Source organism: Platichthys flesus, chromosome 1 (genome assembly GCF_949316205.1).
Source record: "Platichthys flesus chromosome 1, fPlaFle2.1, whole genome shotgun sequence".
Classification (NCBI taxonomy): domain Eukaryota; kingdom Metazoa; phylum Chordata; class Actinopteri; order Pleuronectiformes; family Pleuronectidae; genus Platichthys; species Platichthys flesus.
In genome coordinates, this window is record NC_084945.1 from 15,802,731 (window position 1) to 15,828,745 (window position 26,015).

Here is a 26,015-nt window from a genome sequence, read left to right on the forward strand (position 1 = left end):
TATAACAGAGAAGTAGTGCACAAGTCTGTTTCTGCCTCTGAACAATTTTCATATAACAGGAGTCACATTCCCCACGGCACCAACAAAACTTGAAAGAGCAGATCATTCGGTGCTATCACAGTTACCTGAAGACGGAATATTTCCCTCTGTCATACAGAACAGAAAACACACATACACACACAAGAAGAAAGGTACACATTGAAGGCGCATAACATTTTGACATCATTTTAAATGAGAATAAATCATTAATACAAGAAGGCATGGCTAATAAAAAACTCAGAGCTGCCCACAAGATTTTATGGTCAGTCCAATACACTTCACGGCTGCCACAGTGATTTGGGTCAAGAGGTAAATTGCTGTACACATGATCTATAACTGGTTTACTCAGGAAGGAGAGACAAAGGACTCTTCTGTTTAAGGATAATTATGAGTTAATATCAGCAATAACAAGGGCATATGAAGTGTTGATAGAGTTCAACACCCTATTCAACTGTTCTGACATTGTTAGTTCACAGGTGTCAAGTACTGACTCATCCTGTAATTCAGTGCCAGAGATAACAAGTTAATCCCTTCATACCCCTTTAAACAGAACTCCGCTGGGTGGTATCTTCAAGGCAGCATTTCACTGCATCATTAATATAAATGTAAAGTTTGCTTCAATATTATTTTTTTTAAACCCAAAATATCAAATAGAATGCAGTTCTGCTTGGGAAACTAAATGATTAGAGATGGACGGCCACACAGATGAACAGACATATTGATCAGTGTATCTCCACATTATAAGCCGGGGGGGGAAAAGAGCCCTGAACCTATCAAGTAGTTACAAGAGTTCCATCTCTTTAATCAATAAGACTTTATTAAAAGTGTTGTGTCGCAGCTCTGAGGCATATAAAAACCATGTCATCTTTATGACTGCCGGGTACAGGGAAGAGTGGAACCCACTCCCTGTCTGTTATCCTGATTTTCAGAGGCATCGCTTCTGAACTTCAGGCTCCTTGTTCTCTCCCTCCACCATTCATTGTCTGTGCACCATTGTCATTACAGCCACATCTCTGCTCTTTCAAGTATCTCTTTCTAGACCGTGCACTCTGTCGTGCTTTCAACTTTCTCCTCTACCCATGCGTTTGTAGCTGAATACGTTCCTGCCGCCATACCACTGGTCTCTATGGAGGAGAGCAGATGTGAAGTAAGACATTATCTGCTGTGCAAAAAAACTGCAGCGCCCCGGTGAAAACAAAGAGGAGGGGGATAAAAACGAGGGGAGGAGAAAGCGAGAAGCAGAGAGAGAGAATGACAGACAGAGTGAATGGAAGCTCAGAGGTTACCGAAAGGGCAGGTCAGCGAAGATGCTCCAGACAGAAAGGGACAAGGGAGATGGAAAGTGCACGGATTAAGAATAGGGAAAACGTATGTCACTCTGGAACAGTCACTTAATAACATGCATTTCTGAAATAAATGCAACCTTTTTAGTCCTTGCTTTGCAGAGATGTTGTCCATGCAAGAGAGAAACCGACTGGGTACTCAAACTGTCAAATAGACCATTGATCAGAAGGCCTTGTGAGTCACAGGTCCTCAGTATCTCTCCACCTGCTCTCCTTTCATCATGTCCCAGAGCAGGACAAACCAACAGATTTGGTCCATGATCTGTCTTCAGCTGAACATGACTAAACCTCTGTATGAGCAAGCCCTGAGGACACATGCCATAAGAATTGATCGCTGTCAGTCAGTTGGATAACTAATAAAGGTAATGAATAGTTTATGAAGCCAAGTGGGAATGAAAAATCGATAATACATTCTGAGTTTAACTGTGCGTAGCTTCAGGGGAGTGGTGTAATGAAACAGAGCTCCTGTACACATGGATTTCATATATAATGGTAGAATAGCTCACAACTCCGGAGTGATGCAGCACTATACATTAAATGATTAACACTCGGGATAAGCCAGAGTCCTTGGAAAACGTTTAATTAAAAAGGATTTAATTAAAATGTAAAAAACCAAACGCTTAGAAACATCCTACTTCGTCAACCTCTCCCATTTATATTGAAACTGACTGATAGCAGCAACAATGTTCTAAAACTTCAGCATAAATGTAATAACTGTATAAAATCCATGATTTCAATGACCATCAACCAACACCCAAATTAATTGAATTATGTGAAGGCTCAAGGACTTTAAATCGAGATAGGACAACTTGCAACAAAAAATTAAATATTATCAGAACATAGTTATTAAGTTGATCACATCGCTACAATAATAATCAGTACCCTGCTATGAACAGACAGCTACACATATTGTAATGACTTCATCTATCACGTTTCTTTGCTTGGCAATTGTTATTTTTTTCTTCTGCTTGAGAAGAACTACATGGAAATTTAAAGCCAGCTTCCTCTATTTGTGACCATTTGATTTATTTGGATTACACAAAAATCATCCCCTCATTGCTCATCGAAGTCAAATCAACTTCATTGTTGGTCTGAAGGTTACAGCGGTTGGAGCAGGACACTGGAAAACCGGCATGATGTTTCCCGGAGAATACCATGTATGTGAATGAAACGTTTTCTTTACTGCAGCACCAAAAGAAACTTATATCAATGCTTAACTCAAACAAAAGTCCCCTATGAAATATTTTAATACGCAATACTGAATTTAGAAGGCATGCTCTTTGCTACTAGAAAGGTAGAAAAAAGTAAATGTATTGTTCAGGAGTCAATCACAAATCTAATCTGTGGTAAGAAATTTTAAGATTTAGCTTGTATCCTCCATTGATCTGAAGGCAGTGGTGTAAGATATAAAAATGTAATCCAAGAGTTTGACAGAAAGGTTCAGCCCTTCTCTACACATTACCAGACCTCTTGTCAAACAACGACTTAAAGTTCAGAGAGTTCAAGGACCCATTTATCGAAAAATAAAAAGTATACTTTATGAATTAACCCTCCGTCAAAAGGGATATAGTGCATTATAGCCACTGCTGGCACAGGCTCAGAATCAATTTGTGTTTACAGTTACATACTTGAGGAGGACACAGCCGGAGCCACTCGAGGGAGCCGTCCAAAACACCTGGATGCTGGTGCGTCTGCGAGGAGTGCTCTCTGTCACTGCAGGGGGGCAGTTGGTCATGAATTGTGTTTCCTCCTCATCAATTATCTGTAAAGCATGAACACACAAACACACACACAGCCACACACACATATTAGAGAGAGCACTTGAAAGATCGGCACATGATTGTTCTCGTTACGTGTTCATCGCCATCGCCTTTAAACATAATAAACAGCTGACACTGACAATTATTACACATTTTCAGGACACATCAAGGACGAAGAAAAAATTAAAAAAGCTCTGGATGAAGTAATTATTGCATATTACAGTTATGATAGTTATAAATCATATTAAAGTCTTGATCCATGTGTGGCTATCAGCAGTTTAACACTGTTACAACCCTGATAGCTATTGTCTTGACATGAACAGACGTGTCACGTATCGGTGATTCCAACATGTGCAATTTGTGTGAATGTTAAAGTGGAAGTTCCCGTCCTCTGGGTTGGAAGCCCTGCAGTTGGGTCTGTAAATAAATCTGATAGGTATTGAGATGAATAACGGGATAAAAGATGAATAATCAGTTCAGCTGAATAAAAGTTAATTGACTCTTTTTGCTATATGCAAAGATTTCTTATGAAACTATATTAAAGTGCTGTGGTTTTATAATTTATTGTCTTGTTAAAATAAAACAGAATGAAAGTATATGGAGAAAAAGGACTCAGATTCATACAGCTTCTGACAAGATGTCACAGTGGGTTCATGAGCCAAAATGGTTGTGAACCACAGTGAGAGAAATAGAAAGAAGTCAGTCGTCGGATGGTTGTTGCTGGAAGTCCTAATGAATCACTGTCATTGTCATTGTATTGGAAACACAGGCACAGGCTTCTTCAGACCTTCCAGCACAGTGTAATTGACATGGTTCAGACATTTCACAGCAGGGCGATAAACCCAGTGCAGTGAATGGATGACACATAGCCCTCTTTGGACACTTTCCATATTGTCAGCCTAGTGAGCACAACTAGGTATCTAACTGCAGCTGGAAGACACATGAACCAATCTCTGGAGAGAGCAAAACCGTTGAAATAAAGTCAATTAAAAATAAAATCAACAATACTGAGATCAATTAGAAAGTTAGCACCCACATTTTTAAATATCCTACTAGTGCTGTAAACAACATAGAGAAAGGCTTTGGATACTTTGGGTCAAACTCTAGCATCCAGATGCTGCCCTCTCCACCCAGGTGCCCAGCTGAGATACTGAGCGACTCATCGATAGGAACTGGACAGAGAGTTAGTGGAGTAGGTGGCTGCCAGGGAGAGAATATTCACTGCCCAGAAACCAAGGATCTGTTTGATAGGAAGTGACACAGTAAAGACAAGGAATTTTCTCACTCCATAAAGCTGTCAGCAGAGAATTTCCTTTGTCATACAATGATATGAATGAGTTCCCTCTGACGTTGGATTGTGTGTGGTTGTGCGTGTTTCTGTATGTGTGTCCATGTGTTAGTCAGTGAAAAGTAAGGCGGATGTGTGTGTGTGTGTGTGTGTGTGTGTGTGTGTGTGTGTGTGTGTGTGTGTGTTGGTGTGTGTGTGTGTGTGTGTGTGTGTGTGTGTGTGTGTGTGTGTGTTTGTGTGTGTGTGCATTAAACCTATCTCTGTTTGACGGATTATACCCACCCCCTCTTCCGTGTTCCCACGGTTTCTAACAGCCTGGCCTGACTGGACTGCGACACATGTTAAAACCAGTGACGTCTCGTGGGAACGCACTAAGGTCCATAGACAGATTGGCTGTAAGAAAAATTTGAGAAAAGGTGACTAAACAATAACTTGTTTAGTGCTGACCGGAGAACCAGACAATAAATTGTGTCAGACTTCTTGGTTGTCCCAGTATCAGATCATCATTGTGGGAGGACACTACACTCATGATGTCTGCTGAGTCTGCGATTATGTAGTATTTTGCTCTCAAGTGGATTTCTCCCCTCACATATGACGCAACAATTTGGCTTTTCTGGTTCCACCGCCGCACCCTGCTGAGAGGTAATGTCTCATCAGACATCACCGGCACAGGTTTAGCGTCCTGCCAACAAACGCACGCACACACACACAAACACAGAGGCAGCTGACCTCCCCAGAGAGCTCAATAAAAGTGCTTTTCATCAAGTGGGAGCTGTCCTGAGACGGCTGAGATGTAGCACACCAGCAGATTTCAAATGAGCTGTATGTTAAATAAAGCCAGACGTCTTCTGTTGCAGCTTCGTTTCTCTTTCTATTCTCTCAATGCCTGGGGGCCGGCCCACCCAGAGCTCTTTCAGAATGGAGAAATGGTGTGTGTGTGTGTTTGTGTGCGTGTGTGCGTGTGTGCGTGTGTGTGTGCCCATGCATGCGTGCATGTGTTTATGTGTCCGTATGTGTTTGGATTTAAAAGAAAACTGAAATATGAAAGATTAACGGAACAGGTGATGATAGAGGGATATCTCCATGGACAGCAGATTATTTTTACTACACAATAGCATGCTGCTTAAAACTAGACAGGTGACCATCTGCAGCTGCAAAAGAGATCTTCAACTTCTTCAAACCAGGCAGGAGACTGGCAAAGGCAAAACCCTGGTGATGACAAATCCATTCTTTTCACTTTCGATACTAGCATCTAAAGGCTCACGCATCTATCCATCACAACTTTTTGTGTGCACCTCACACTCGTTCGCATCGTTTTTCATCCATGTTTGGAGCAAAGTGACTTAACGTGACTAAATGATGTAGGTTCTCCCCCCTCTGCCTCCGGACGTTTAGCGCCCTGTCACACCAAACCAAGCACCGCCGTATGGCTGGGGATCACGCTCAAGGCTGGCACTAAATTACAACAGCATGAAATCAATTGCAAGGACAAATAAAATAGAGAAAGCCTTGCCGGTGCTAACACTGGGTAATGAGATGTGAGGTGCACGCAGGACAAAATAAAGTGTTCCTGTTTTTTATGTCCTCCCATATTCAAGGCTCAGGTTCACAGAGAGTGCCAGCATGGCAATAACTGTGATCAGGGTAGCCTGAGGGGTGCTCGTCGTCAAACCTCCCCATCTACTGTACACTAGAGGTTCAATCAAATAATGGGTTTATGTGGGAGGCAACTGAAACCCACAGGTTCACAAGATTCTGAAAAAGAGAACTACACACATAAACCCATATAACCACTGGTCTTTTACCGGGTCTACTCTAGGAAACATATGATTTCAAGTCCTGGGAAGGTACAGCCATTTGGCTCATGAGCTAAAACCAGCTGCCTATATGTGTTCCTTTCTTTTTCCTGTTTGGAATACACTGTCTTTACTGTTGTTCACTACATTCGAGTATATCAATAGATGCTCCTCAGTTTGTCAGTTCTTTCAAAATTCTATTGAAAACAGGATTTCCTCATGTTCACTGTAAGCTCTATAAATTTTCTGGGAAACTGCAGCTTTGACTAGGATGGAAGAAGCATTGGCAGGACACAGTGAGCTAAAAGGCATGAGAGCAGAACGAGAATCAGTGGAGAGGAATGAATTTAAAGGTTATGAATATAAAATAAAGTTTAGGGTTCATAGATTTATTTTTCACATTACATTGTAGTTCTACTGTCACTTTGTTCTAATGGAATATACGGACACTAACTTGTACTGTATACTTAATAAGATCAGTAAATTGCATTTATGTTTGTATTATATGATTGTTATCCCTCCTCTCTCTGCGCTCACACACATACACACGCATCGACAAAGCTTCTCCTTCTCTCCACCAGTCAGCTCCTCACACTGCATAACAATTACAAAAGACCTCACATATTTGGCTGCGATCACATGTGCGTAACAGCACCAGTTTCCTTGCCTTCTCTCTATCTCTCTCTTCCTTCCGCACTCTCAGCCTTGCTCCCCTCTCTCTCTCTCGCCCCTGAGAACTCCAGTTGGACCTCTCTCTATACAATGCAAATTAGACCCTAACCACCAACTGTACACTGCCTTCATCCACGAACAGCACGTCTGCCTGTGAGAGCACAACTCCTCAAGTACTTTCGCAGCCCGGCCGAGCACACACAGCATGGAGCTGAGCTGAGAGTATGCTCTTTACACATGCTATATCAAGCTCATTAGAGGAGGTGAGGTGAGAAAAACGACACCTTAACACGTGAACACTGGAAGGCTGTGCACATAAAAGAAAAGTGCCCACCCTCCCCCAAGCTACTGTAAGATCTGTCTCTATTTTTTGTTTTGGCACACTTCTTCTTGCACAGTGCTGGAGTCCAGAGGAAGGATGGTATTGAAATGAACTGTGCTAAGTCATAAATTCAAATGTATCATATCACCCGATATAAAGGATGGATATAAAATACCAGGGTTCGACTACAGGTGTGTCAAACTGCAATAATTCATTTCCATCTACGGGAACTGTGTTAATTGGGGGTTTTCTTCCGGACAATATCAGTATTGATGTCTTCAGCACTGCCTCACCTGGAAATTTCCAACGTAGTCCTCGTCCCTGTCTCCTACTGTGCCCTCCTTCAGGGCTATAAGGATGAACCCTCTGAAGTAGGAGGGGCTGGATGCGCTCACAGTCACTAGATGGGAGCAAACAAAAGAGACAGCCACCATCAACACAGATACAACCTCAACTGCAATTACAATTCCAAACAGGAGTCAAAAAATGGGTCTCGCTACCCGCCTGCCCGAGAAGTGTTTGCATTTAGAAATGACTCTGTCATGGATACAAGTGTAAAATGTTCTGATAAAGACCAGTTTTTAAATCTCAAACATTTCACCTATTCTTGAGGATGTAGCTTAGATAACAGCAATTAGAATGATTCATTCTCAGCTTTGCAGTTTTTTCTCACCTACAAGATGCTTAAGTTTTTTTTATTCACTCTACAATCCAGCAGACCATAAAAAATGACTGTTCATTCTACTTTAGACAAAATTGAATTCGCACTTGACAACTTTCTCAGGATCTTGAGATGATTTAACAAAATTACTCATTCCTGTAGTAGTAGTAATAGGTTTTCATTAAGACATTTTTCTTCTCCCCAGTTCAAGTTAACACTGTTTTACTATTTTGATAATATCAAATATAGCTTTACATGTGATTATAAAGAATCAGAAAGAAAAAACCTAGGTAGGAACCAGAAGACTTTGACATTCACTGAGCAACCTGCACAAGTGCAAGCTGTGGTATAAAGGTTTAGCTAAATAAAAAAAAAAAATGCCATAAAGGATTGACCCTTTTAAAAGACTAAATTTGGGTTGTGACATTTCAAGATTAGACATTACTGTCCCATTTGACTTCAATTGTTAAAAAGCGATTACTCTGAACTAAAATCCGATTTCGTATGGGTCAAAAGCAGTCTCTGTTGAAACTTATTTGGAGTTTGCACAGCCTGGTTTCCCCGGACTAGTGCGTATTTGACAATGCGCACCAAGTGCCAGCCAAGGCACTGCGCGTAAATCTGCCAGACAAACACCAACCTCCGTATGTGCTCCCCGGCTGGTAGCTCTCGGGGTCTCCTTCAACGCGCAGGCGAAACTCGTTGTTGTCCTCTTTCCGATTGCCCTGAGCCCGTAATATCCGACTGCAGTAGCCGTCCGCCTTCCCGACTCTGTCAGAGGGCTCCTCGGTGAACGAAAACATATTGCCCGCTGTGCCGGAGACGAAGCAGAGCAGGAGCAGAACGCGTGGATGGAGCCCGGTTGGTGTCATCGCTGTAGGTCTCCAGACAGCCGGGGCTGATGCGCGGAGGTGGAAAACAAATCCTTGTCAGATCTAGAGGTGGAGGAGAAACGTGTGTTTCAGCTCCTGCTTCACTTCTGAAAGAGGAAACAACTTGCCAACTGCTGAAGTAGACTTGTGCTATGAGGGTAGATCCATCCTGGTGGGAATGAAATAGAGAGAGAGAGAGAGGGAGAGGGGGAGAGAGAGAAGAGGAAGAAGAGGACTGGCTGACCGGGATGTGCTGCTGTGCAGTCACTCTCCGACAACTGCACCGTGCGCGCAGCTGGTCACACTGAACAGGGGAGAGAGGACTGAGCGGTGTGGCTCCGTCTCCAGGGACACTGCTATTCACTAAGCCACAAAGTGAACGGGACTCTGAACCAACAGACTGAGAACACACACACACACACACACACACACACACACATCAACATTCCTAGGAGGGGGGCCCGTGTGACAGACAGGGACTGAAATCAGTGTGCGTGTCATCATTCAAGTGCCCTAAGAAAGACAAACACACACACACACAGACATTCTTGTACTTCTATCTTGTGAGCACACCAGTTGGCATAGTGCATTCCCGAGCCCCTTACCCTGACTTTAACAATCACATCCCGAATTTCTGAACCCTAAACCTGATGCTAACGCTAGCATCTGTCAAAATGTCCTCATTAAAGTGTCAAGTCTATATGCTAAAAATGGCCAAGATATATATACATACACACACACACAAATAAATGAATTAAGCTTGCTAAATGGTTGTCTTGGTGACTAACACGACTGACACATGACAGTGTTGAACTCATTTGCTGCCAGGGGAATGACTTGCTCAATGTTTTCCGGGTGCACAAACGTCAACTGATGAAATGTCAACATATGCACAGGGATTTGATGTCAGTTTGTGAACTTCCACCTGATTCAACACATCAGTAGCATCTTTCAGATAACAAGATATATGCAATTTATCTGCATTCATAAACGAGTTGGAAAGAAATAGAAAATGCTGATATTTCACATAAATTTAGTTCACTAAAATAAAATCGATTTATCTCAGTATATTTTACCATGGACCAGAAGCCCCCTTCAATTTAACCAAGTTCCATATATTTTTCCATTAGAAATCAGTGAAAAGGTCAGAAAAGAGGGAACTGTTGGGTTTCTCTACAATGTGAAGGTCTCAACCTCACAATGTAAAGTACAAATAAAATTGAATTGCTTGAACAGCAATAAAAACACGTTTGTCCATCTCTATCATGCTGTGCATGAAACTAATGAAGCTGTTGTGTAAGCAATATAACTGTATAATGGCCTGACACTCTACTGTGCTATTGCATTTGACCATGTGGTCATTACAACTGCATGTTTCTAGAAGGTAATGAAAGTCATTCCAGCCCTTTGTTCCAGACTAAACAAGCAGCTACAGAATGGATGTCCATAATACTCTATAGAAACCTTTATGCTCCCCAGAGGATGGATCCCTCTGATGGCTGATCCTAATAAAATCTCTTCCTGTAGCGCCACCATGAGGTTCACCTCTGTAGTTTTCAGTGGAATGCACATTGGACAATGATGAAGGTTGGTGCATGCATTCATGTCCTCCCTTAGAATGAAGCCTACAGACTTTGGTGATTCACTGACTTTTTATGTAGCGCCATCATCAGGTCATAGGTTAAACCAGTACGGAATCATATACTTGGCTTGTGATAATAAAATTTTAAATGTTAGAAACAGACAACAACATTGAAACATCATTACTTATATATTTCTCAGTATCAACTGTTTTACAACAATGTTACATGATTTCTATAGACTACATTATATAGAGTTGTGATCCATACATTTAGCAGTACATTTAGTCCAAAGATCAGTCAATACTCTCTAATGCTCTAATTGACCTGACTATCCCTTAATGCTTGATAGGGATAGACTTCAGACCAGACATTAATAACATCTAATGCTTGGTATTAACGTAAGATAATCTGTGGGACATCTTTGGAGTGCCAAGATTAAAGTAAAAACAGAAAGTGTATATTAGTTTTATTTAGGATGGAACTGGTTCTTAATTTAAGCAGAACATTTAATTGGACGAAATTATCCTCCCTTAAAGTAGCACGATACTCGTATAATACATTGGGTTCATAGTATATCAGTGTTACCATTATTATCCAACTACATGAAGACCTTGAGTCGTCTGTTAGCCTAAAGGCTCACATTGTGTCACCCAAACAGTTCCACAGAGGTTTCATTAACTGTACTTCCATATGATTGCCATTCATATGGTTTCCATTTCACAAGCTGAAATAAACTGCATGAATATCCTCCACTTTGTTGGTGGAGTATTGAGGAAAACACTGATTTCCCTAAGCACCTGATCTGAAACCCATTGGTGACTGATCCCTCATTCAGTTTCTTTCTGGATGATTGGATGTTGAGGTTTTTGGAAGAGGGCTGGGGTTTTTAAGGTGTTTATTCTATGAACACAATTTTAACTGTTTAATTAGTTTTAACATCATTTTTTCAGATGAATTTGAATTATTGTTTTAATCAAATACCTGGAAATTAACAAATGCATACTCCACTTGAATAGGTTGTCTGTGAATTTTGGATCAAATGTTGTTTCTTCTGAGTTTCACTACTCATTATCACCTTTCAGTAACATACTAGTTCACACATACTGAACACATCCATCATCTTTATACTTCAGAAATTGGTCAATCAGAATGAGCAATCAGAGTTCAACTTCATGACCAAGTGCTCTCCATCACAGGAAGTGTCCGGAGTCTTAAAGTATAAATTATGAAGTGGTTCAGAGTACATCCGGCTGTGCTTTCTCATTATATATTATCCAGGACTGATTTACTGTTTGTTTCAGAAATGTGCAGATCCTTCAATCAGCCATTTATTGTGAAGCCCTGTAGTAACAAAATGGTTATTTAGTGCGGAGTTGAAAAGCTGGACTTCACCCAACTTTGTCCATTTAAAGCCTCACAATTTAAATTATAACTATTCTGAAAGTAACAATAGGGTGTAAGAAAAAAATTAACAACAATAGAGGAGAGCAATGATTTCTTCATGTGTCTCGTGGTTTGCTTTAGTTATAGTTTCCATGCCTAATTGACAGGCTGAGAATTACTGTCATACTTACCAAATCACTTACCACTCTCCCTTTTCCTTCCTCCTCACCTTCTCTCTACAACCGTCTGTTCGCCACGAGTTCTCCATTCAATTTAAAAATCAAAATCAAGACACAGTACACTACAAAGAAAGAATACTGGGGATGAAGTGCATGATGCACAGTAACACATTGATGTAATCCCTCTCAAATATTCTTAATCATGCTCAGGTGGTAGGCTGCATTTGATCCTTTGTGTCGTTTTCTCGCCACAGCCCGAGTTTATTTCAGTCTTCAAAAGCGTCAGCAGGCCCATAATGAGAATGTAACCACTTCAGATGGGCACTGACAAATGGAGAGTGGCTGTGCTTTGTGCACCTACCGCTGGGATGATGGATGGATGATGCAGGTGAAAAGGAACAGAGTCTGGCTAGCAGAACATTACACCAGCAGGTGTCATGAAAGCATTTTATCTCACTGCCCTGCTGAGATGAATCTCCTCACATCCTTGCTTCGGACCTCAGGTTACTCCCTGCCTCTTGCAGAGTATGTGTCGGTATACATCAAAACAATATCAGCAAGAGCTTCACATCCCCTGGTAGCAAGGGAAGTGAAGTATCAGAGAAACATAAGATAATTTTCAAAGACATTTATTTGAAATAATTATTTAAGATAGGTACAATCACATCCACACCCAATTACACCGTTTTTTCCCCATGCGGCTTTAGACCAGTAGATTTCTGCCTTGAATTTCCAAGCCAGTCAATAAGATCTGAGTGGTGACAGAGATATGGACGATCTCTCCCTCAGCAACTATTCTCAAGCCTCCTTTGAGTGATGCACTTAGCCCCCAACAACCCCAGGGGAGCTACTCAGAGGAAACAGTCAGAGACTGGGTGAGCGTACTGCTTAAGTATGTCAAAGACAGAAATAGTGAAAAAGGAATTCACTTTAAAAAGACCTCTGACCATTTTAAATCTTCTCCATTTGATGACACAAAGGTAACTATGGAACGTAAAAAGATGAGAGAATTTAACTAAAATGCTTTGACCTCACTCACTAAATTGCCCACAGAATGAAATCTTTTACAGCTTCAAACTATGACAGTTTGTCATTGGGTAAAACGGATGGATAGGGAGAGTTGAGTTATAAATAAGTGGCGATATTGGATTTTTGTGATCAAAGTTGATTATGATTCTAGAGAGAAAATACGTATGATATTGATAAAACACTATTTGAAAATTTCCCAAAGCATCTCAAAGCATTTCCTGTCTGTGTTAAAAGACGGACGTCTTTCAGATGGACACAACACATGCTTTTTTGATGTGGTGGTATCTGCACATGATGTTATTACTGTTGGTCTAGACACCCGCTGTGTGTGTTCCTCTGCAGTGACGTCATGGTTTCCTCTGAAGTGTTCATTTTTAACTGCCACATGTCAAATCAAAAGACGGGCTTCAATTATGAGCTCTGCTAGAGAGTACTCTTTTTAATCCCTACCACACTACCTGCTTCCTTCCAGCCGTCAAGTAATACAAGAGTTGTGACTTATCTGATTTGTTTTTTAGTACTGAGCACAACAACATGAAATACATGTTATAGTTCACACAAAAGTCCCACAAACATAGGGTTGTAAAATAGGCTTGTCACAGGGTCCACTCGTGCCCTGTAAAGTATACATGGCACTGAAGCCACTTTCATTAGTAATGAAAATTGAACCTGTTCTATGGTGTCGGCGTTGTAGGATAAGCATTATGGGATTTCACATTTTCATCTGTTAATGTCAAGAGGTCTGCCAACAAAGCTTTTTTTTTTTCTTGTTAGGTAAGTGTGTAACACAATTCAAAATGTATTTCAAAATAAGAAATGGACTGGAAACATCTTAACTTGGCAAAAAGTGTTAAATAAAAAGAGAATGAAGTGTATGTTACCTATGTTTTCTCTGCTGTGCTTATGCTCCTCTGTTTAAACTCAGAACTGAAGAAAGGTAGAATTGTAAGGGTAATGATTTGTTTCACAATAAGGTAATAACTTCGTAATAGACATTGTATGAAGCACAAGCTAAAAACATTTTTTTGTAAGTTATATAATGCAAAATACAATTCGAACAAAGAAAAGTCTGCAGGTAAAAACTGAGGGGTATCAACATTTTCATGGGGTATTTATTTATTTACAAATATGTGTCTTGTCGCAAATTTTAATTTTTACTTAAGAGTTATATAAAAAGATTGATACAACTCGGATGTCTGTCTGTTGGTTTACCTTAGTGCAAACACTGGAAACAGGGGAAGACCTAGCTTGGCTCTTTCCAAAGGCTGTAAAATATTCCAATAACAACATTATTGTTTCCTTAAACCCATCATTCTTCAATTCTTTAAAAGTCTGAGTGGAAAATTAATATTTCACCCTCATAAAAGGATTAAGTATTTCTTGGTGCTTATCAGTCACCATGTCTCCTCCATATAGAAACTGTGTCTGGCAAGTAAGTGGTCCTGTAAATAAACCACTACACTCTAAAAACAAAACCACATACAAATATATATTATGTATATATATGGACAAATATCATGGTAATTCTATTATTTCATATAATTATTTGCCAACGCGAATAAGCATACCTTCTTTCCCAACATGTCAATCTATTCCTTCCAACATGCTGCTTGATACTAATTTTGCACTTGAAACCTGTCAGCGGATGCATGTGATGCATAATCTGATAATGATCCTCCCTTTCTCCACCCCCCTTTAGATTCTCAACTCCTGCACGAGCCTTTGAAAACTACCTTGAGCTCTGTTGCTTTCTTAGAGGAATAGAGGTCAAGCAGGAAAATCAAATTAGGTTCCCATTTGATCGTGGTGCAGCAGGAAAGCCTGCTCATTAGACAGTCAAGCCCCCTGCTGCTGAGTCATTAATGCCATATTTACCATGCAAATCCTATCTACTATTCTGTTTCCACTTGATTTGAAGTAAAAAAAAATAATAGTTAAAGGGAACAGACAGGAAAAAAGGGGAATAAAACGTATTTGACTACTGTCAGACTGAGCATTAATCCCAATGTAAGGTCTTCTCATCATATGCAGTTATTCATATCAGCCAGGATGTCCACAAAATAAGGCATGCATTGGTATATCTATAGTGTTTCACCTGTGCATAGCATTGTGAATTAGTGTCATCTTTAATATCATGTATAACCCAAAAAGCTCCAGTTCAGGGAGGATTAGACAACATGGTGATCGAGTATAATACTTCTAATAGCTGAAAAGTGCTGTTGACAGTACTATATGTCATTTCTCATCATGGATGTTATGGAGAATTATTAAAAAATATATAAACAAATATCACAATGTTTGAAGTAAAAAAGTAAAAAACGTACTTCACACCATTAAGGTGCTTGGCACTTGGCAGGTTAGAACAACAGCCCGTCAAGATGTCTGAGCACATGCGTGTTTTTCAAATGGGCCTATATTTTTCAGATCAGCAGATTAAAAGCCAAAAGGAAGAATAAATGACACATGCTGAGCTTTAGTGTGTTAAAGATCCTTGATGTATCTACCCTGATGTCAGTCAGCATAGATCAGCTACGTTGGTCTGCAGACAGAGCTAATGTCTTTTTTTGCACCTTGGCTTCACACATCAAGCCCCCATCTAGTGCTTTGGAGGAAATGCATTTTGATGTCCATCTAAAAGCCTGAGTGAAACGTGCTGTTGGGAGGCCAGCAAGCGTATGGGTGCTATCACAAATGATTACAGTCAGCCAGAGGGTGACGGGATTGCCAGGTGCTGGGGCTTGCTGAGCCATTACTTACTGAATCTTGTCTTTAGCTCTTAGGAGACCTGGGCCATATCTAAAGGGCTTTGAGGAAATCACACACCCTGTCAGAAACTATTAAGTTTCTGTCTCAGAAAAAGACTACCTCAGCCATGGATGGCCAATGGTCTTTGTGAGGCAAAATCTAGTCTAGCTTAGTAAGGCCTCTGCGTAATGTTTTAAGACAATGATACATAAATGTGGGCACTGAAAGTTCCACATGTCTATTATTAGTGTATTCACAAGTGAGTCAAAGAAATACTAAAGGCATCATGTGGTGTAATAGTTTCATTATATCGATTACCTATAAAAGGTAACGTTTATTCTGTAAATGTGCCCAGTCATGTTACCTGGGAACAGGTAAAAGTACATTTCCATTTTATATTTTCAATTATTGCATTTACATCTTACTGAATAATTAAGTGACAACTGTGAATTTAATTAAACTCACTCCAAGAGATCCTTATTAAAAATATATATGCTGGATGTCTAACTGAATATTAATCATTAATATGCAAATATTGATCATGGGATGTAATGCTTGTGACAGCATACTGTACATTTTGTTGTCCATGTCCACATTCGGAGTTAAAGGCCAAGGCATCACACTGTGTTGTCTAGTTTAAGTGTTACATTAACATCTATAATGTCTGTGACATAAATGCTTTAACCTTCTCCAACACTGGTCTGGGCAACAGCCTCTCATCATGATTCATTACACAGTCCAATGTGTCTGTCAAGAGGTCACCTCAATTGCCTATCTGTGATGTTTTTTTAAATAAAACTAATGGTACTCCACTTATTTATTATTCTTATTGTTTTGTTTGCAGCATTTTCAAAAAGGCTTTGACCTTTTCTCAATCTCAGCCCTGCACTTACATATGACCTTTAGCTAGTCAACGGCACGCATTGGCTAAGGATGCTCTTATGCTATCTCTTCTTGAATGTCATGCCCGCAAGCACAATAGGTCCTGTATCTCACATCTAAACACATTCCACTCTATTACCTCTCAAAACCCTGTCAGAACACCAGCACATTTAGAAGCCCATATAACCGCCTGGTAAAATTAACTTTTTATAGAATTAATCCATTTTACTTTGTGAGACGTAAACACTGAAGCCATGTTTGACCCCCAAAAAACAGACCATAACAAGCATAATATACACTAGATACTATGCTGGAAAAAAACTCTGCACAGGTACCAGTCCTTGTAACTATTTATAGAAAGTCTATGTTAGCAGTTACAAACACCATTAAAAAAGTGTTATTGAAGCTTAAACATGTTTTATAATTTTCCCTACACTTGATATAAAACTGGCCATGACAAATATAGAATATCATTATGAGCAACAGGCATCATAATTATTATTTCTAAGTACAATATAGCTGTGGTTATTAGCATTGTCGCTTCACAGCAGAAAGGTTTCCAGTTCAAATCCAAGCTAGTCGCCTGGAGCTAGCATGTTTTTCCAGTGTCTGTGTAGGTTTTCTCAGAGTACACCGGCTTCCTCACACAGTTTAAAGACAGTTTAGAAAGGTAAGGCTAAATGGAGACTGTAATTTGACAATGGGTATGAATTGTTTTTTCGTCTGTCAATGCGATGTGCTGGCGACCTGTCCAGGGTGCACCCCACGTCCGCTCAGTGTCATCTCAGGTCTCAAAATCTGTTAATTTTTTTATTCTGCAGATTCAGGGCCGAGGCTGCAGCCACATCGTGGATTATGATGGTGGATTTCGTATCACAGATCGTTATCGTGATGGTGGTTCCTGTATGGCGGATTTTGTATTGTGCTGGTTGATTGTGATAATAATGGCGGATCCTGTATCGTGTTGCATCAGTCTTGACAATCACTGAAAGCGCTTTATATTTCAAGTCAAATGTATCAATTTACACAAAGATTCATACAGCACACTCAACCTTTAGGCCAATTTAGGGTTCAAAACTACCAACTGAAATCTTGTTTGACCATTTATTGCAGAACCTTTGTACCCGACATATTACATCATGACAGGGTTGTGTATATGGCTTTGAGGGATACTTTGGGGATGAATTATAAATCGTATTTTTCAAGGCTAACTAAAAGTAAATGGTACATGGTGCTCCAGCTCAGAATGAAATTAAGATTAAGATTAAGATTAAAGATTAAGATTAAGATTAAGATTAAGAAAGAAGAAATTGTACTTGTGGATGTTTAAATGCATGAATTCAATAAAGGAAACCTGTTCACAGATATATATGGGCACTGCCTGCACTGAAGGATATAATGTTTGTAGATAGATCATTCCTAAGAGTTTCCAGAAATAGTATGTGTTATGTATTAAGCACTTAATCAGGTTAGAATTGCTCCTATATAGGAGGAAAGGTTTCATTCAATACATTTTCACCTGGGAAAAACAGTAAGTTCACTGCAGGAATTGTCCATTGATCACTATCATACACTGATTTTGCATATGCTTACATGTTGAGGCTATGAATATGCATCAAAAATGCAATTTTTTCCCAACCACTCTGCCACTCACTTAGCATATTTTACATTTTAGCAAAACCCTAAAAGGATTTGAGATCTTACTGTATATGCACTTTACTGCACATATAAAAGTCTTCCTAAACATTGACGTCCAGGTTTTAAATATTAATTTTGTATAGAAATGTGACACGTCGTATCGTCTCCACTTCAAAAGATATCAAACCCTCTTGCGGAACTGAGCATTTTGCAGAATACAGAGAAAAAGAAACAGAGCTAAAAGCCAAATTATTGCACCTTACAAGGTGAAGTGCCTTTGAAAAAGACTTGCCTCTGACAAGACAGTTTCCTCTGGGGCTAGAAAATATCCAATACTCATACATCATGTCAGCACATGCTGATACTGTTTCAATCACAGCACACTGTAGTTTAGAAAAAAAGTTGTGTGTGAAAAAGAAAGAGGTTCTCATTTAAAACTAGGGCAGTGGTGACTGCAGCGTTTCCGTATTTTGTTGTTTTTTCTTCTTACCTTGAATCATTGTCATCATATAATCATTGGGCATTAACTTAGATAACATCAAATTTAAGTTTATGTCAACAGTGCTATTAAAAATTAAAAATAACTATAATACATCTTCCGTCAAAAGATTACCTCATTTTCTCTGCCCTCCCCTAATCATGATATCTACCACACCTGTACAACTCCTATTCCCTGATGTGTCATGATATGTAGCTATATGTATAGTATTCAAAATTTAAAAGGCAACCTCTTTATTCCCTCATGATCCCTCAACGTAAAACTAACTTTAAATCATCTGATAATGTAAACCTAACGCGGTTGTCTGCTGATGCTATTGTGTACATCATCATCTATCCACCTCCTTCCCCAATCCACCATCTTGACTACATCCATTTTGATAGCGGGGGCGTGTGTTGCTGGCATAAACCACTGAGCGAGTCTGCTTCAAACTGTAATCTCTTTTTTGTATTGCTTCAATCTGTAAAATGTCCTAAAAGTCGACCTAAAAAATTATTGAATGGGTTTCAAAACTTTCCAGAAAACTAAAACATGCCAGTGTTGCCATAGAGAAATTAAAGATAGAGAAATATCTTCACCTCTTTTCCTGCTGGCAACAATGAGGATGAAAATGTAATCCTTGTGGAAGCCAGCAGTCAGTTTCCAATACGGAATACATTGTTGGACACAGAAAAGCTATCAGGCTTTGTGCACTTTCTGCTCTGAGCATACACCCATCTATCCAACACATCTTCCCACACATACACATTTCATAGGCTTTCACACCAGCCTCCAGGCAATAAACTCATGTTTTTCTCTCTAACATGTAAGTTCTATTATCCGTGGGGGATAGCTCCTATTCTCAGAGATCATCATGACAGCAGGGCACTATCTCCCTCTGTCTCTCCATCACACCATCCGCTCCCTCAAATACCAATATCTGCACAAGATACTATTCTTCCCTTCCCTCTTTCCTGATATAATCTCTGCTGGGGGCATTACTCATTTCTTTCCAGCACGTTGGGAGGTGTGTTTCCATTGACTATGGACATAAGAAGCACAAGGCGTGTGCGTGAATCTCAACAGTGTGTCGACAGCCCTGTAGCTTTTCACTTTACCTTTACTTCAAAAACAGACTCTCCGTGATTATAATTGATGACTCACAAGAGGGAGTGTGGTAAAGCCCAGAAGGTTATAGACAGAACAACCCACTATAAACTGAGATACTCTGTGTCTATCAATTAGCAAAAAGCCGGAAATGTACACAGCGAGTTCCCCTGAGACATGAAAAAAAATGTAATTTTGAAGGAAGGAAGGCGGTAACAGAAAAACCTGGCCTGAGCTTATCGCCTGCATAAAAACAACATTACAGGTTAACTTATTAGTCAGAAAATGAGACAATAAAAGGCAGACTCTTTTAAGTCACTTCACATTAATTGCCTTCAGTGGCTGAAATTTATCAGAGCAGAAATATGCATTTTGTTGCTCATGAGGATAAGACTGGAAGCAAGAAAACAAAGTCCATATCTTTATTTATTTTTCCAACTATTTCCATTGCCGGAGGTCAGTTTTACTCAGGGTGAGAGAGATTACTCTTAAGATCTCTTGTTGTTTATTTTCTGATGTAGAAAGAGAGTGATAAGAAAGGAAAGTATAGAAGGATGGACTTAGGAGGACATTTCTATTCAAGGCATCATTAGTTTGAAATGACTGTCCTGGGTAAAGATGTTTTAGAGAGCCTGTAGAGGAAATCAGGGTGTCTGGGAAGAAGGGGAATAAAAGGAAAGTAGTGGAGGAGAATCTCAGAGATGGCAGAAGATGTAAGCGTCGCCTCACAAGGATTTATTTGTTAATACAATGTGGCTCTACTGGCTCTCTCAGCCCCTGACTGCTATACCATATAGGGATAGGGGACAAGGGAGTGCTAAGAAAAATTACATACAATAAAGCAGAGAATGAAAACCTACTATGTGCCCCAGATCAAGATGAAATGAAGGCAATGAAACCAAATGTGAGTGAGCTTATGGAGAAAGAAACACAGATATGGATATACTGTGCGTTTCCTTTGCACGTCTATTAACCTGACCAAATATGGATTTTTTCTTCCTAGCAATTTCACTTCTATACTCTCTCATTTTGTCTATTTTTTTTAACATTGCCCTACAAGTATGATAATACAATATATATATATATATATATATAGTGTGAGGCATGGATTGAATCTGTCCTTGTGTTGCTTTTACAAGGATCAGTTTACCACTTTTCAACTTATTGGTAATTTGAGTGATGCAAAATAGTTCTGCGATAGAGATAGACCTCTATGAGCTTTCACCATCAACAGGGTGTGAATGAAATAACATTTGTGTTCCTATAAGCATGGAAAACGACTATCCACATATTTATCCATGGAGTGAGGGAGAAGCAATTCATGTATATATATATATATATATATATATATTGTGAGGGAGCGCAAAAGTTATACTCAAAAACATTCTCGCTGTGACCCTTCCGAGACTCCGTATGATCTGGCGATTTAAATGGTAAGAGAAGCATTTTATTTGGAACTAAAATAATGCTCTGCTTCTTTGAGGGGGTTTGGGGGGGTGGGCATAAAGTATGGTGATTATGTCAAATTGTGCACTGGCCCTAAGGCATACTGCAGGGTTAACAAGGGCTGCAAGAATTTATGACAGACTGCCACCCAGGTGAGTAATGTATTGGGATGCTTGTTGCTTCCCTCTTCAATAGCTTTTTGTTTGTGTCACAAGTTGAGGCCCACTAAGCTCCACAGAACTCCCCTACACCTGAATACTAATGAAGAGCTTATGATCTTAACCTGACTTTGGCACAGCGAGGAGGAGACAATGTCAAGCACTCTGCTGGTTTGAGACAGAGACACGCAGAGGTGTTTCACTGAGCTGTCCAGGAACAACAGGAGAAATAATGTGAGGGCAGAGTGAGGTGATGGGAGCAGGTAGAGAATGTCAATGTGCCATGTTCCCTTGTGTATTAACACATCTGTTTTCTGGTCAGTTTACCCAGCATTTTATCATTCTGAACAGTCTTGTGTTCACTTTCATTATCTTTATCTCAATGCACTCGCTGATGAACGTCCTCAATCCTCCTCTATGTATTCGAACAGCAACAAAGGTAAGTGGAAGGGAGGGGAGTTTGGAAAGTGCTAGATACAGAAGTTAAAGTGTGGACTGATTCCCCTGAGAGTGGAGGCGTAGGGTTCTGTGGGGAGCATTAGAGATGTTTTTTTGTAGCTGGAAACAGAGAAATGGAGGCTGATCAGGGATCAGAGGATGAGATACACTGTGAGAAAAAAAACATCTCCCACTCTTGGTTGGACCTGTGTATGTGTGTGTTGCTTAGAAACATGCAGGCAACTCTTTCAGCAGTCTTTTGACGAGGATGCCATGTCGATCACACTGACTCCCACTCACTCTCACTGCAGTGTAAAGTTGCGTTTTTATATACTCATTTGAATATGCAGATATTATCTCAATTAAAGATTATACCTGGTATTTCCCAAAGTATCCAATATTTTACAACTCATTCTTATTTTAGTATGTCAATACAAATTTTGCTTGAAATCATGGTGCATAAAGAAATGCACAGAGCATCTTGATGTGTGGTTGTTTAGCTGCAGTAATGTGTGGATATAAAACCGTATAACTGTGTCCGAACCATGGAATGCATAGATGGACAACACTTCTCCACAACGCTACCATATTGTGATGTTTAAGTAATCTGGAGCCAGAGACTTCATATTAATGATCAGGGGATGGAGTTGTGGGGTCTGCCGATACATTCTCTCGACTGGTTATGTCGGTGCCAAAATTATAGAAACAGTTCTCTTTTCTCTAATGTGTATTACCCTGCCGCATGTCCTCACTCCCCCGCTGCCCTGTGCTCTCTTTGCACGTTGATGGTGGACACCGTCACAGGTCAGAGGTTATTGCCAAACCCCAAACACTGCAGCTTGGGGTTTTCATTATGTTGGTTTGGTTCGCTCTGGAGATTTGAGACACATATTTGAACAGCTAGACAGAGACGAGCAGACACACACACAGGAGAGAAGTTCTTCCTGCAGACTGTGACGCAATTGTTGCAGAAGAGGTGACACCCCCTTTATCCAGGGACATGGATCCAGGTTCAGCAGTTCTGCATGTGGGTGACTGGAGAGGAGCAGAGGAACAGAATCACTTGTTGACTTGCACTAGTGGAGGCGGGGGGGTTCCACTGTTGCTAGAAAATAATCCTAGAGGGTGTTTGAATAAATTGTCACTACTGTAATAACCTACTGTTTGCAGTATTGTGTGTGTAAGTAGATTCATTCTGCAGCCCCATGCTGTTTTCTTAGTCATTGAGGTATACCTGATAACTGATATCTCATATTTTTCCTACATGTTACTTTTCCATTTTATTATTTGAATAGTCCTTTTTTATTATTTATTAGCAGAAGGCTACATAGCCACTGTTAGTTTTTGTATGTTGAAGTGTTTTCATAAAGGAGTGTGTGTTCATGTAAATGGAATTTATTGTTTTGGTTTTTGCCCTGGTATCGAGAATCATGGTAATTGTATGATATTGGTATCGCCTCCAACATTTTGGTATCGTAATACCTCCTCTCGACCAATTTGCGAAATACTTTTTGTTGTCGATCACGATCTTTCATTTCTGTTTTATAGCATCAAAGATATTTCAAACCAGAGAATTGTAATTGGACCATTAATTTCCTCTGCAACCCCTTTTTGAGATCATAAACTAAGGAGAAGTCTATTTTTGTAGAGTGGTTCATACTGTTTAATGACACATAAGCCAATGAAAATTTGCTTGAAAAGGAAATTTCTTAAGGCCAAATGGTGTGTCTTTGAGTACAGACACTGCAGTCTGAGACATGCACAGGTTCCTTTAGATGACCAATAACAATGATTAACATATCAGTGCATGTTTGTGTTTCATTTTTGCTGCACAGTGCTGTTGGTGTGAAAGTGAGTTTAGAGCTGCCATTGTATCATCATTATACAACCACAACTTGATTTCTTCCATACAAACAAATCCAACAGCGTTACACATCTACATCTTGCATGAACGCAAGTTGGACCCTACAAAAGGCAGTACCTTGGCGAAGTGAGTCAAGCCACTCTACACCATAATAAATCATGCATTTATGCCACAATATGTTTAATTGCAGTCAAACAGATATTTGAGAGTGACTGATAAACCTTACACAAAGAAGCAGGGCAAGAGGTAGAACAGCAAATCAATTTATGGAAGTGTCTTCCCTGCTGAAGAGAAGCCATCCTCTTCAATTTTAAGGAGGTTGAATATTTTAAGAGAACGTGTCACAATGTCACAAAGTGACACTGACTGCTATGTTTACCATTTAAATAACAAATAAGGTTCTAAAAGCACCTAAACCACATTTCACATTCAGAAAATATACAAGGTTCTTAATGTTCCTGTAGGCAAACAGAGAAACAAAAATCCATATGAATATTTACTGCAGTTGAACCAGGTAGGATGAACAACAACATTTCTAGCTCCACTCTATGCTGTATATAAAAAGCTCTGCACTCGTCCAGCATGCAAACAACAAACAAAGTGACAGTATATCGTAGATCTATTTGATGAGGCTTCACTAATAATAAGGAATGATTCTGAAGTAGGCTCCAGAGCATTAACACAGGCCAAGCAAACAGACATGTGTAGTCACTAACAGGCACTTAACTAGTTCCCTTCATGAGCTCTTCAGAGCCCATCTTATATGATAAATATTTATTTGTTTACATTTATTCAATCCCATCTGATGGACTCTAACCCTCTCTAGAAAGCAGTGGTATACACTCGAACTGTGGAATGAGGGATGGGTCAGTTTCTTTCCATTAGGCCTGCCTTGGGCTTGTCTGTTCATGAGCAGACTGAGAGGGCGTTTGCTGTTGAACCCCCACAATCTTACATTGAGTCTACAGTTAGACCCGTTTGGAGTTCAGCTGCACAGAAAGGTTACCAAAACAATCACGACCAAGGAGGCAATGAATAAAATCCACCAACTGGTTATGGGAATGTAACAACTCAAAAAGGGAGTAAAGGTCAAAACTGTGAGATATTGCTGGTATTCAGGGGAAGCAATTCATGCCTGAATGCAAACTTCCATCCTCAAAATATCAGGAATTATTATCACATTGTGATTTTACAGGAATTTTTATTATTTATAACTAGTAATGATTCATAGGTTGCACCTTTTTTTTTTCCAGATAGAAAATGTAAATTTGTACATGTGGGATTAAAATCTCATCTACATTTTGTTCCTGCCTACATGTGATTAAGTACAACAAGAGCAGTAATTTAAAATGAATACTTTGCCAAATGCAAAGAATATAAAATATAATACCCTTACATATACATTACATTCCATTTTCTTTTCTCCAAACCAACTTACAATACGTGCATTCAACATAACATTAATTATATAGACCAAGATAACCAGACCCACAAGCAGTTAGAATAAGAATCGAACAAATAAACTGTCTGGCAGCTTGACAAAGCTGTAAATTGTGAGAGCAACTGAACACCCTGAGGGTTTAACATGGAGGAGCTTTAGTAAGCTATAAATTACCCTGTAGCTACATTGCCTATACCACACGGACAGCAACAGTAAATCATCAATCATTAGGAAACCTAAGTTCCAGAAAGTGCCAGAAATCTCAACTCGTAAGACAAAATACAATCAAATTCTAAAGAAAATAGTAATTATACAAATTATACAAAACAGAGCAGTTTGATCAAGTCAAGAAAATACATCATTATAAAAAAAACAAGTTACAATGTCCAAACGGTTTTTTAAATGACCTTAATTTACATTTTAAACTACTGGCACAGAAATACTGGAGGACATACACCCTCTTTGTCCAAGTCAGGTCATTTACTCTTATATAACTGTATGTGTAAAATGTTGTCATCAGTGATTAACAAAGCCGATATGCAGCAATTCAATTAACTGGCTGACAGACTGTGCATTTGACCACTTGATCCACCATTAAGTGTTTTCTATAAAACAACTGCTGTTGTAGCTCTTAGCTCCTGATGTGACATTTGAATTCAAGGCTCAGAGTTGGGTGCTAACCGCGCACGAGGGGGCGTAACCGACCAGCCCATTCAGGGATGTGTCGTTCTGCAGAAAACCATGTGAACTATGTCTAATGAGGCCCCACATTGCAGAAGAAACCTCACAGGTTTTAGTTTCTCGTTAAAAACATCCTACTAAGACAATTAGTAGATCATTCTAGGTGATGGTTTGGTTTGTGTTTCCTAAGTGTGGAAGAGTTTGTATCAA

The 26,015-nt window shown here is 39.7% G+C and overlaps 1 protein-coding gene across 1 annotated transcript in view; it reads right to left on the reverse strand.

Moving 5' to 3' along the window:
* Nucleotides 1-9,024, reverse strand: part of spon1a (spondin 1a) — a 62,173-nt gene extending 53,149 nt beyond the window's left edge. The window contains exons 1-3 of the mRNA XM_062386864.1: nucleotides 8,522-9,024; nucleotides 7,514-7,620; nucleotides 3,011-3,144 (exon numbers count right to left, since the gene is read on the reverse strand). Coding sequence (XP_062242848.1) covers nucleotides 3,011-3,144; nucleotides 7,514-7,620; nucleotides 8,522-8,753 — 473 coding nt within the window. The 5' untranslated portion in view covers nucleotides 8,754-9,024. The remainder of the gene's footprint in view (nucleotides 1-3,010; nucleotides 3,145-7,513; nucleotides 7,621-8,521) is intronic.
* Nucleotides 9,025-26,015: the final 16,991 nt, after the last annotated feature.